A 12795-nucleotide genomic window follows, 5' to 3' on the forward strand; every position below is an offset into this window, starting at 1 on the left:
TGCTCCCCTTCCTCCTTCAGCCCCCCCCCCCCCCCACCCCCCCCCCGCCCACTTCCTCTTTCCCTCCATAAATTTCATCTGGCTCTGATAACTGAGATCATAGCATAAAACCTTTACAGCAGCCAGCCAGATACATGAAGAAAACACAAAAATACTGGAAGCAGACAGAGGTAAGAAAAAAAAATACTGTCTCCAAATTTCACTGGCATCCCTGTTCATGCTAATGCCGAGTTATGGGGTCTGGGGCAGGCCGGGTCCCCCACAAACCATACACGACATCACAGAGACCTTTCGCACTGGAGCGGCGGGGTTCAGGTGACCCAGGGGCGAGCGACGTCCAGATGGACACTGCAAGCTTTTTACACCGCTGCCTTTCCGACCTTTCGTCAGGCTGTATGAGTGGCGCGGCTGTTATCTATTAATTGTTTTCCGAGCGAAACCTCGTTTTCCCTTGGTGGCTTGATCGAGTTAGTGTCTGGATGCTGAGGGGAAATGCAACACGACTCGCGGCCACTGACATCAAAGAGACGGGCGGTGATCACCAGGAATGATTACACTGTCCCAGAAACCATGATGAATGACTTTGGGAATACAATGTTCCTGTTCTTGATACAGAAGTGCTGGTCGGTGTGGGCAGAATGTGGGGGGGGGGGGGGGGGGGGGGGGGCAACAGATTGAAGAGAAGGTATAGGAGGAGGGAGGGGTGAGGGGGACAGCAAAAGGAACAGATCACGTCAGACAGATGAACAGAAACAACGAAAAGTGTTCAGACAGAAAATACCTGTCGTTGGTGTCATGTGCACCGTACCCAAGACATTTTCTTTTCAATGTGTAACACGATCTCTGCTCCCTGCATTTAAACCAATTTACCAATTTACCCCACACAATCCTTTTTCGCTTCTTCACAAAGCTTTTCCTTATTCATCCCCAGATGCCTATCAACTAGTATCACCCATATTGATGAAAGTCTCGAGCAACCTTTCGTCAACCCTCACTCCTTTCACGTCTGTGACTTGTTCTTGTCCGGCCATAATTTTCAGCCAGCCCTGATAACTGTGATCAAGATACACACACCGCACTGATAGGAGACATTTGCAAAATGAAAAGGAAAGAGCCTCAGAGGAGGAGAAGGATAAAGTCACTGTATCCAATTTCCACCAGCATCCGTCTTCGTGCTAATGTCAATTTATGGGGTCTGGGGCAGACGGGGTCCCCTAGAAACCATACACAACAGACCTTTCTACACTGGAGCGGTGGGGTTCAGGCAGACCAGAGCAAAGTGACGTCGAGATGGACACTGCCAGCTTTTTTACACCGCAGTCTTTCCGACCTCAATGAAACTGTATGAGTTCAGAGGCCGTTATTTATTAACTGTCTTCTGAGCGAAACCGCGTCTTGCTTTGGTAACCCTATCGAGTTAGTGTGTGGATGTTGGATGAGTGGCAGGTGGGTGGGGGATGGGTGTGGGGGGTTGCAAGACAACCAGTGGCCATTTACATGAAGAGATGGTCGGTGACTGTGAGAAATGATTACACTGCCCTGTCCATCATGATGAATGACTTGGGGAATTAAGGGTTCCTGTTCTTGTTACAGAAGTGGCACTCTACTAGTATGGCAGATAAGGCAGATGGAGAAAGTGGGGAAGAGCAAGAGATGTTAGACATGATCATTAGAGGGAGTTCTGTGGAAAAGGAGAGAGAGACCTGTGAGGGAAAAGATAAGTTAGCCAGACCAACAGACGCACAAAAGACTTGTACTTGATGCACCGTTCCAAACACATTATTTTCCTCAGTGTGATAGTTACACTGTGCTGACAGTACTCTCGTCTGCCAACAACAATTAAACCACCCTACCCCATATACCCTTTTCTTCCTTCCCACCAAACCTTTTCCTTATACATCCGATATCCCCAGACGCTCATTAACCATTATCGCCTGGAGGCCCTGTCCATATAAATTATGAGGGTCTCACAAAACGCTGTGTCCCCTGCCTCACTCCTTTTTCCTCCTCTCTTACTTGTTCTTGTCCACCCATAATTTAATCCCATCTCTGGTAACGGTGATAAGATACACAAACCATAAAAAGCAGTTCAAGACGTTAGCAAAAACACACACACACACACACACACACACACACAAAGGGAGCCTAACAGGAGGAGAAGGATAAAAATCACTGTATCCAATTTCTACCAGCATTCCTTTTTGTGTTAATGCCGAGTTATGGGATCTGGGGCAGACGGGTCCCCTAAAAACCATAAACATCAGAAGAGACCTTTTACACAAGAGCAGCAGGGTTCAGGCAAACCCATAGGCCTGCGACGCTGAGATGGACATTGCAAGCTTTTTTACGCCACACTCTCTCCCACCGCCGGTGAAGCTGTATGAGCCTAGAGGACGTTATTTATTAACTGTCTTCCGAGCAGAGCCTCTTTTTTTTTTTGCCTTGGTGGCTTGATCGAGTTAGTGTCTGGACGCTGGAGGGATATCAAAGACAACCATCGGCCATTTACATTATAGAGATGGGTGGTGATTACGAGAAAAGATTACACTGCCCTGTCCACAGTGATAAATGACTTGTGGGTTGAAGTGTTCCTGTTCTTGATACGAGAGTGCCAGTCAGTATGGCGGAAATAAGGCAGATGGAGAAGGTGAGGAAGAGCAAGGTTTGGAAGACAAGCCACAGAGCGGAAGTTGAGTGGAAAGGGAGAGAGTGACTGGTGAGTGGATGACAACAAGATGAACAGACAAGTCAGACAGACCAACAGACGCACAAAAGACCTGTAGTTGATGCCACGTGTTTTGTTCAAAACACTTTTTTCTCAGTGTGATAGTTACATTGCAGACAGCAATCTCACCTTTCTCCCTTCCCACCAGAACTTTTCCTTATTCACTCCTAACAGTCCATTAACGGTTATGGCCCGGAGGCCCTGCCGATATTTATGACGGTCTGGTGTAACATTATGTCCTCCACTCATGCCTTCCTCCCTTACTTGTTCTTGTCCATTATTAAAATCCATCCCTGACATGTGATCAAGATGCACACACCACATCGTAAGACATCAGCAAATCAAAAAGAGTTTAACAGGAGGAGACGGATAAAATCACTGTATCCAATTCCCTCCAACATCCCAGGTACGTGCTAATGCTGAGTGATGGGCTGTGGGGCAGACGGGCACCATAGCCGAATGGTTAAAGCGTTGGACTTTCGATCTGAGGGTCCCGGGTTCGAATCACGGTGACGGCGCCTGGTGGGTAAAGGGTGGAGATTTTTTACGATCTCCCAGGTCAACATATGTGCAGACCTGCCAGTGCCTGAACCCCCTTCGTGTGTATACGCAAGCATAAGATCAAATACGCACGTTAAAGATCCTGTAATCCATGTCAGCGTTCGGTGGGTTATGGAAACAAGAACATACCCAGCATGCACACCCCCGAAAGCAGAGTATGGCTGCCTACATGGCGGGGTAAAAACGGTCATACACGTAGAAAGCCTACTCGCGTATATACGAGTGAACGTGGGAGTTGAAGCCCACGAACGCAGAAGAAGAAGAAGAAGGGTGTGGGGCAGATGGGTACACAACATCACAGAGACCTGCACTGAGCCAGGGGGTTCAGGTGACCCAGGAGCGAGCGACGTCCAGATGGACACTGCAACATTTTTACGCCACAGTCTTTCCGACCTTTCGTGAAACTGTATGAGTAGATAGCCTGTTATTTATTGATTGTCCCCGGAGTTTTTTGCCTTGGTGGCTTGATCGAGTCGCACAGGGTCTGGATGTTAAAGGAAAGAAAAGACGACTCGTGGCCATTTACATGAAAGAGATGGGCGGTGATTACGAGAAATGATTACACCACCCCCTCAACAGTGATGAATGACTTCGGGAATACAATATTCTAGCCCTTTATACAAAAGTGCTGGTTGGTACGGCAGAGATAGTGCAGATGGAGATGTGGGGTAAACAACACTGGACTGAGGAATAGGTACACAAGGAGAGATGGTGAGGAAACAGTCAAAGAACAGTTAAGACCAACAGAGACAGGGAAACGCTCAGACACAAAAGACCTGGAGTTACTGCTATGTGCACCGTACCCAAGCCATTTATTTCAATATACTGAAAACAAAGCACAGGCTATTTTCCCTGCTGCCTGCGATTAAACCAATTCACCTCACATGATCCCTTCTCCCTTTCCACCAGACGTTTTCATTATTCACTTTCAGACTCCCATTATCAATTTTAACCCAGAGGCACTGTATATATTAATGAAAGTCTCGTGCAAACTCACGTCTGCCCCTCAGTCCCTTCTCTTCTCTTACTTCCTTCTTGTCCACCCATAATTTAACTCTCTCCATACGAACGGCGAAAGAGACGACGTTAACAGCGTTTCCCCAGTTACCACCATCAAAATACTGCAAGCAAAAAAAATTAAAAAAAAAAAAAAAGCTCTTATACTGAAGAGGTGAATGTTGACAAAGATTACCACCAATTCTGCCGACGGAAGCTAAAGGTTGGGTCATTGAGACACCCACTGGACATCCGAGGGGTCTGTGTAAGCGGAGAAGAGAGGACTGGCCCGTACCTGAGTGAGTTAAGCCAGCCTGATAACTGTCATCAAGATACACATACCGCATTGCAGTCAGAGACATTAGCACACCCCCCAGGCCCCTCCCTCCCCCCAACCTAAAAAAAAAGAAGAAAAAATCCCCCAGCAGGAGGAGACGGATAAAATCACTGTATCCAATTTCACCCAGCATCCCCGCTCGTGCTAATGCCGAGTTATGGGGTCTGGGGCAGACGGGTCCCCCAGACACCAAGCGACATCAGAAGAGACCTTTTGCACAGGAACGGCGGGGTTCAGGCAACCTGGGGGCGAGCGATTGCAAGCCTTTTACGCCACAATCTTTCCGACCTCCCGTGAAACTACATGAGAGCAGTTCAGGCTGTTATTAATTGTCTTGTGGAGCCTCGTTTTTCATCGGTGGCTTGATCGAGTTCTGTACACTTCTGCAAAGTTAGTTTCTGGCAGACATTGACATGAAAGTGATGGGTAGAGATTACGAGAAATGATCACACTGCCCTTTTCACCATGATAAATGGCTTGGGGGATAACAATGTCCCTGTTCTTGATACCTTAGTTCTGGTCTGTATGGCAGAGACAGGGAAGAGCGAGAAGGTGAGGGAGAACAGCAGGGGGAGGAGTTGCTATAGAAGGGAGGATATGTGTAAAGGGAGAGGCACAGGTGAGGGGATGACAACCACACAAACTGTGAAGTCAGACTTGCAGACCAACAGACGTACAGAGGACATGTAGCTGATGCCATGTGTACCGTATCCACAACACTGTTCCACTCTGCCCGTTACGCTGCACTGACAGTGCTCTCGTCTGCTGACAACAATGAAACCACCCTGCCTCACAAAATCCTCGCTCCCTTTTCCAGCTCAGTCACCCCGAGACGCCCATTAACGAGAATCACCCACAAGTCCTGTGTCTATTTATGAGGGTCTCATGCTACACCATGTCCGCGTTCACGCCTCCCACCTCTTCCTCTTACTTCTTCCTCATCCACGATCATGATGAACACCTTTGTACAGCCTGTGGTGTGACACATCAGGGTAAAAATAAAGCAGTCGGCAGAGAAGGATATGAAAGAAAACAAAACAACCAACAACCAGTAATAAAACAAAAACACTGTATCCAATTTCCGGGAGCATCTCTGGTCGTGCGAATGCCGAGTTATGGGGTCTGGGGCAGGCCGGGTCCCCCACAAACCATACATACAGCACCAGAGAGATCTTTGTGGCAGGCGGCAGCGACAGCGGCGAGTTGGGTGAACCAAAGAGCGGCGAGCCGACGTCGATATAGATTTCTGGCAGCTTTTTCACGCCGCAGCTCTCCTGACCTCGGGGAATACTGGATAAGTACAGAGAGGCCGCTTTCTATCAATTGTCTCCTGAGCGGAGCCGCCTCGTTTTGCTCGAGCGCTGACTACTTGATCGGGTTAGACAGTGTCTGGACTCTGTGGGAAATAAAGGAGGGAGCCGCGGCCATTGACATGAAAGAGATGGGCAAAGAACAGAGTAAAAAATGAGGACACGGCCTCAACCTCCTGACAAACAACTCCGGAGAAAGAAAAAAACCAACAACAAAACAACAACAACAGAATGTTTCTGTTTTGTTTTTGGTACGACAGGGATGGGCAGTCTGGTAGTAAAAGACAGACGGTGTAGGCGGGTGGATAGGTGGGGCAAAGAGTGAGGGGTGAAGGTTGGACAGAAGACGGTGTAGGCGGGTGGATAGGTGGGGCAAAGAGTGAGGGGTGAAGGTTGGACAGAAGATAGACGGTGTAGGCGGGTGGATAGGTGGGGCAAAGAGTGAGGGGTGAAGGAAGGAGAGAAGACAGTGTAGGCGGGTGGATAGGTGGGGCAAAGAGTGAGGGGTGAAGGTAGGACAGAAGACAGTGTAGGCGGGTGGATAGGTGGGGCAAAGAGTGAGGGGTGAAGGTTGGACAGAAGACAGACGGTGTAGGCGGGTGGATAGGTGGGGCAAAGAGTGAGGGGTGAAGGAAGGATAGAAGACAGACGGTGTAGGCGGGTGGATAGGTGGGGCAAAGAGTCAGGGGTGAAGGAAGGATAGAAGACAGACGGTGTAGGCGGGTGGATAGGTGGGGCAAAGAGACAGGGGTGAAGGAAGGATAGAAGACAGACGGTGTAGGCGGGTGGATAGGTGGGGCAAAGAGTGAGGGGTGAAGGAAGGACAGAAGACAGTGTAGGCGGGTGGATAGGTGGGGCAAAGAGTGAGGGGTGAAGGAAGGATAGAAGACAGACGGTGTAGGCGGGTGGATAGGTGGGGCAAAGAGTGAGGGGTGAAGGTTGGACAGAAGACAGACGGTGTAGGCGGGTGGATAGGTGGGGCAAAGAGTGAGGGGTGAAGGAAGGATAGAAGACAGACGGTGTAGGCGGGTGGATAGGTGGGGCAAAGAGTGAGGGGTGAAGGTAGGACAGAAGACAGACGGTGTAGGCGGGTGGATAGGTGGGGCAAAGAGTGAGGGGTGAAGGAAGGATAGAAGACAGACGGTGTAGGCGGGTGGATAGGTGGGGCAAAGAGTGAGGGGTGAAGGTAGGACAGAAGACAGACGGTGTAGGCGGGTGGATAGGTGGGGCAAAGAGTGAGGGGTGAAGGTAGGACAGAAGACAGTGTAGGCGGGTGGATAGGTGGGGCAAAGAGTGAGGGGTGAAGGTTGGACAGAAGACAGTGTAGGCGGGTGGATAGGTGGGGCAAAGAGTGAGGGATGAAGGAAGGAGAGAAGACAGACGGTGTAGGCGGGTGGACAGGTGGGGCAAAGAGTGAGGGGTGAAGGAAGGAGAGAAGACAGTGTAGGCGGGTGGATAGGTGGGGCAAAGAGTCAGGGGTGAAGGTTGGACAGAAGATAGACGGTGTAGGCGGGTGGATATGTGAGGGAAAGAGTGAGGGGTGAAGGTAGGACAGAAGACAGTGTAGGCGGGTGGATAGGTGGGGCAAAGAGTCAGGGGTGAAGGAAGGAGAGAAGACAGACGGTGTAGGCGGGTGGATAGGTGGGGCAAAGAGTGAGGGGTGAAGGAAGGAGAGAAGACAGACGGTGTAGGCGGGTGGATAGGTGGGGCAAAGAGTGAGGGGTGAAGGAAGGAGAGAAGACAGACGGTGTAGGCGGGTGGATAGGTGGGGCAAAGAGTGAGGGGTGAAGGTTGGACAGAAGACAGACGGTGTAGGCGGGTGGATAGGTGGGGCAAAGAGTGAGGGGTGAAGGTTGGACAGAAGACAGACGGTGTAGGCGGGTGGATAGGTGGGGCAAAGAGTCAGGGGTGAAGGTTGGACAGAAGATAGACGGTGTAGGCGGGTGGATAGGTGGGGCAAAGAGTCAGGGGTGAAGGTTGGACAGAAGATAGACGGTGTAGGCGGGTGGATAGGTGGGGCAAAGAGTGAGGGGTGAAGGTAGGACAGAAGACAGTGTAGGCGGGTGGATAGGTGGGGCAAAGAGTGAGGGGTGAAGGTTGGACAGAAGATAGACAGTGTAGGCGGGTGGATAGGTGGGGCAAAGAGTGAGGGGTGAAGGAAGGACAGAAGACAGACGGTGTAGGCGGGTGGATAGGTGGGGCAAAGAGTGAGGGGTGAAGGAAGGACAGAAGACAGACGGTGTAGGCGGGTGGACAGGTGGGGCAAAGAGTGAGGGGTGAAGGAAGGACAGAAGACAGACGGTGTAGGCGGGTGGATAGGTGGGGCAAAGAGTCAGGGGTGAAGGAAGGAGAGAAGACAGACGGTGTAGGCGGGTGGATAGGTGGGGCAAAGAGTGAGGGATGAAGGAAGGACAGAAGACAGACGGTGTAGGCGGGTGGATAGGTGGGGCAAAGAGTCAGGGGTGAAGGTAGGACAGAAGACAGACGGTGTAGGCGGGTGGATATGTGAGGGAAAGAGTAAGGGGTGAAGGAAGGAGAGAAGACAGGACAAGAAGAAAGAGGACGCCAAGAGAGGGAGGCAAGACATCAAAAGACTAAACAACACAAAACGTGTTTGTTAACAAGGGTTGATCAAAAGCAGCTGTTGTTGTTTTTAACTTCCTGACATCGCCCACTGAGGGTCAAAGTAAAACGAAAACCGGAAAAAGTGAAAGGTATAACAAAAAAGAAAGAAAATAGAGCTTAAATCAGAGAGAGAGAGGGGGTAGAGAGAGAGAGGGTAGAGAGAGAGGGTAGAGAGAGAGGAGGAGGGCTCCCAGAGTCTAGGACACTGACGGAGTTTTCGACGGCAGTAATGATCGAGAACAGGAAGATTTTTTGTGCGATTTGTTTTCTTCTTTTCATAAATATTGTGTCATTATTTTTGGTTGCACTGGCAGTCAGTGAGGTAAATGAACAGATGCAACTCAGTATCATCATGCACAAGATGAAGACAGCAATTAACACTTTGATCAATGCAACACACACACACACACACACACACACACACTTGCATACACTTACACACACACACACACACTTGCATACACACACACACACACACACACTCAACACGAAATACTGACGCCACACACACACACACACACACACTTGTTTACACTTACACACACAAACACTCAACAGGAAATACTGACGCCACACACACAGACACACACACACAGAGACACACAGACACAGGACGTTCAGTGTCGGTTGCCCAAGAGAGCATTCTGCCTACAGAGTCAGAGAGACAGTTCGTAAATGAAAAAAAACAAAGCTCTATCACACTCACCAAACCACCTACCTACACACACACATACACACACACACTACCCAACTACACTCACAAATTCCCACCTTCCATCCAACAACCACCCACCCACCCATACAGACATACTTACATAGACACTCACCTATCCTACCCACCCACACACCACGGTCAACATCGAACACACCACCAACATCCCTTCCCCAAACTCACCGACAACATTTTGGGGTCGATGGTGGAGCAGGGCGATGTCTTCTTGAAGGTGGAGAAGGACGCGGTGGTGGTCCCGTTGGACCCTGAAGAGTCCATCATCATATCCTCGTCCGTCACGAAACTCAGCTCCCGCTTGATCTTCCGCTTCAGCTTCTCGATCTCGTTCTCGTAGTTCTCCATGGTCGGGGTCTTCTCCTCCACGGAGGCCGGCGGCGGCAGGGTCTCCTGCTTGTAGATGTTCTGCTCCTCCGCCTTGGTGCTCGTGTGGTGTTTGCGCTCCCGGTCGATGCGGCGGATGATGCAGATGGTGGCCAGCACGGCCAGGGCCAGGGCCAGGGTGACGCAGACCAGGGTGATGACGATGGCCACGTTGTGGTCCGACTGGCCGCCCGGGGAGAAGAGGCCGCCGCCGCTGCTGTTGCTGCTGCCGATGACCACGTCAAGGCTGGCCACCGCCGTCTTCTGCACCACGCGCCCGCTGTCCTGCACAGACACGCGCAGGTGGTAGGTGCCCACGTCGCGCGAGTCCAGCCGGCGGGTCAGGATCAGTTCGCCGTTGATGCCGTTCATCAGGAAGATGTCGCGCACGTCGCCGCTCTCCAGCCCGTACGTCATGCCCGAGGTGCCGTTCTCCCCGCGGTCCAGGTCGTAGGCCTGCACTTTGGTGATGATGGTGCCGGCCGGGATGGTGTTGGGCAGCCGCACCGTGTGGTTGCCCTCGCTGGGGAAGGTGATGTTGGGGGCGTGGTCGTTGACGTCCGTCACCTTCACCGTCACCGAGGCCGTGTCGTTGAACATGACGTTCTCCGCGTCCACCACGAACACCTTGAAGTCGAAGACGCTGTGCCCGGCCTCCCTGTCCAGGGGCCGGGTGGTGGTGATCTGCCCAGTCTTCACGTCGATGTGGAACTCGGCCGGGGACGAGTACTCCTGGAAGAAGGAGAACTGCAACTGTTGGGAAGGCACGTTGTCCAGGTCCACCACGTGCAGCGAGTCCACCACGGCGCCTTTCGGCTGCTCCTCCTCGATGTAGAACTCGAAGTGCGACTGGGCGAACCGCGTGGGGCTGTCGTTCACATCGTCGATCTCCACGTGAACGACCGCCGTCGAGGACATGGGGGGGATGCCCCTGTCCCTGGCCTGAATCACCAACACGTAGCTGCTCCGAGTCTCACGGTCGAATTTCTTCATGGCCCTCAGCCTCCCGGACACCGAATCGATACTGAAGGCCGAGTCCGGGTTTTCCAGCAGTATGTAGGATATGTTTCCGTTGTTGTTCGAGTCTGGATCCATGGCGATGACCTCGAAGACGAAGAGGCCAGGGTCTATGTTCTCTCTAACGCTGATGTGGTATTCCGGTTTGGAGAAAATGGGGGCGTTGTCGTTCTCATCACGGACGTGGATGGTGAACGAGGACGAGTTGTGGAGAGGAGGGTTGCCTTGATCACTACACGTCACATTCACCTGCTGCTGGCGAGCGTCCTCGTAATCCAAACTCCTCTGCAGCAGAATCTTGAAGATGTAGGAATAGTCGGAGAACTTCTCCAGTCGAAAGTGGTCGTTGGTCAGAGAGCATTCGATTTCACCGTTCTTGCCGCCGTCCAGGTCTGACAGAGACACGTGAGCAATGAAGCTGCCCACCTCCACGGACTCCGCCTTGACGGTGCCGCCCGGTGGGAGGGTGATGTCGATCTGGGGGGCGTTGTCGTTGACGTCAGCCACGTTGACGATGACGGCGGCCTGGGTCTGCTGCTCGGGAGACCCGTGGTCCTTCACCACCACCATGAACTGCAGCCGCTGGTCCTTCTCGAAGTCCAGGGGTCTGGTCAGAATGACGTCTCCGGAGTTCGGGTCGACAGCAAACTGGCTCAGGATTTTCTGCGACGTCCTGGAGCTGAAGCCGAAACTAAGTGCCCCGTTGTGAGAGCTGTCCGGGTCTGTGGCGACCAGCCTGAGGATGGGCATGCCCGTGGGGGCGTCCTCCTTCACCGTGATGTTGAACACGTCCCTGCTGAAGGCCGGCGCGTTGTCGTTGATGTCCTGCACGTTGATGGTGATGTTGACGGACCCAGAGCGTTGCGGGAATCCCCCGTCCGTGGCCACCACCTGCATGCGGTAGGTGGACTGCTGCTCTCGGTCCAGCGGCTGCTCCACCACGATGCCTAGGTCGGAGCTGATGCCGTCCACGCTGGTCATGACCTGCAGGCGGAAGGCGCCGTGGTCAGGCACCAGACGGTACTGCTTGATGGTGTTCTGGGCCCCGGTGTCTCTGTCCACCGCCCCGCTCGTCAGCAGCACGTGGCCCACGGGCGCCGACTCTGGCACGCTGAGGTACACCACGTCCTTGGGGAACTGGGGAGAGTTGTCGTTGATGTCCTCCAGCACCACGGTGATGTGGACGATCATGAGCAGGTCGTAGATCTCCTTGCTGTCGTCCCAGCGGTACACGCCCACGTCAAAGCCCAGCTCGCAGGGCTGGGAGGGCGAGTTGAACTGGCACTCCACCTCGCGGTCCAGCACCTGCCCCGTGCGGATCGTGCTGGTGTTCTCGTCGATGGAGAACTTGGAGGTGCGCGAGGAGATGGAGTACTGCAGCTGTTGGAACTCGTCTTGGGTGAAGCGGCTGTAAAGCTGGCTGTCCCGGGCCACGTTCCCCACGAAGGCGCCAACGTCCGACTCCTCTTGGATCTTGTAGCTCAGGATCTCCTCCTGGCCCTGGCCCTGCACCGGACTGATGGCGGACAGGCAGAGCCACAACACGGCGGCCCCGACCCAAAATACACACACCCCTCGACTCGTAAAACCCATACCTCCCCTCTGATTCTTCACGCTTTCCATGCTGACGAAACCTTCTAAGAGTGTGATACCACTACTACTGCTGCTACCACTTCAGTGGTCAGCCTTTTCATTCCTTTCCTCCCACCCCCAGGACCTGGTTATGTTGTGTGTGGGATGGCGCGGGTCCGCCCCTTCTGTCCAGGAGGGATTCAGCACACACCCCGCCCCCCCTCACACACAAACACACAAGACTGAAAACTCAAAACAAAAAAAAAGTGTTGACGCGATACAGCAGCACACTCTATATAATCCTTGCTTTGCAACGGAGCCAGCGTCCACCGGGAAGAAAAGAAAAGTGTTATTTTCTTCTTTCCAATGAACCTGCCACTACTCCAAGAGACCCTCACCACCCCTCGAGGGTCTGTCATAAAACGAAATCGCGGGAGCTAAGCCTGGCCAAGATCCGCAAGGATGGAAAGAAGGAATGGAAAGAGAAGACGACGACGAAGAAGGAGAGTGATTACGCTTCCTCCTCAATCCGATCCTCCACCCTGCCTGCTTCTCCAGC

The 12795-nt window shown here is 52.5% G+C and overlaps 1 protein-coding gene across 1 annotated transcript in view; it reads right to left on the reverse strand.

The window, feature by feature from the left end:
- Window positions 1-12287, reverse strand: part of LOC143284300 (protocadherin-11 X-linked-like) — a 197242-nt gene extending 184955 nt beyond the window's left edge. The window contains exon 1 of the mRNA XM_076591001.1: window positions 9450-12287. Within this exon, the coding sequence (XP_076447116.1) occupies window positions 9450-12287 (2838 nt within the window). The remainder of the gene's footprint in view (window positions 1-9449) is intronic.
- Window positions 12288-12795: the final 508 nt, after the last annotated feature.

Source organism: Babylonia areolata, chromosome 7 (genome assembly GCF_041734735.1).
Source record: "Babylonia areolata isolate BAREFJ2019XMU chromosome 7, ASM4173473v1, whole genome shotgun sequence".
NCBI classification, from domain to species: domain Eukaryota; kingdom Metazoa; phylum Mollusca; class Gastropoda; order Neogastropoda; family Buccinidae; genus Babylonia; species Babylonia areolata.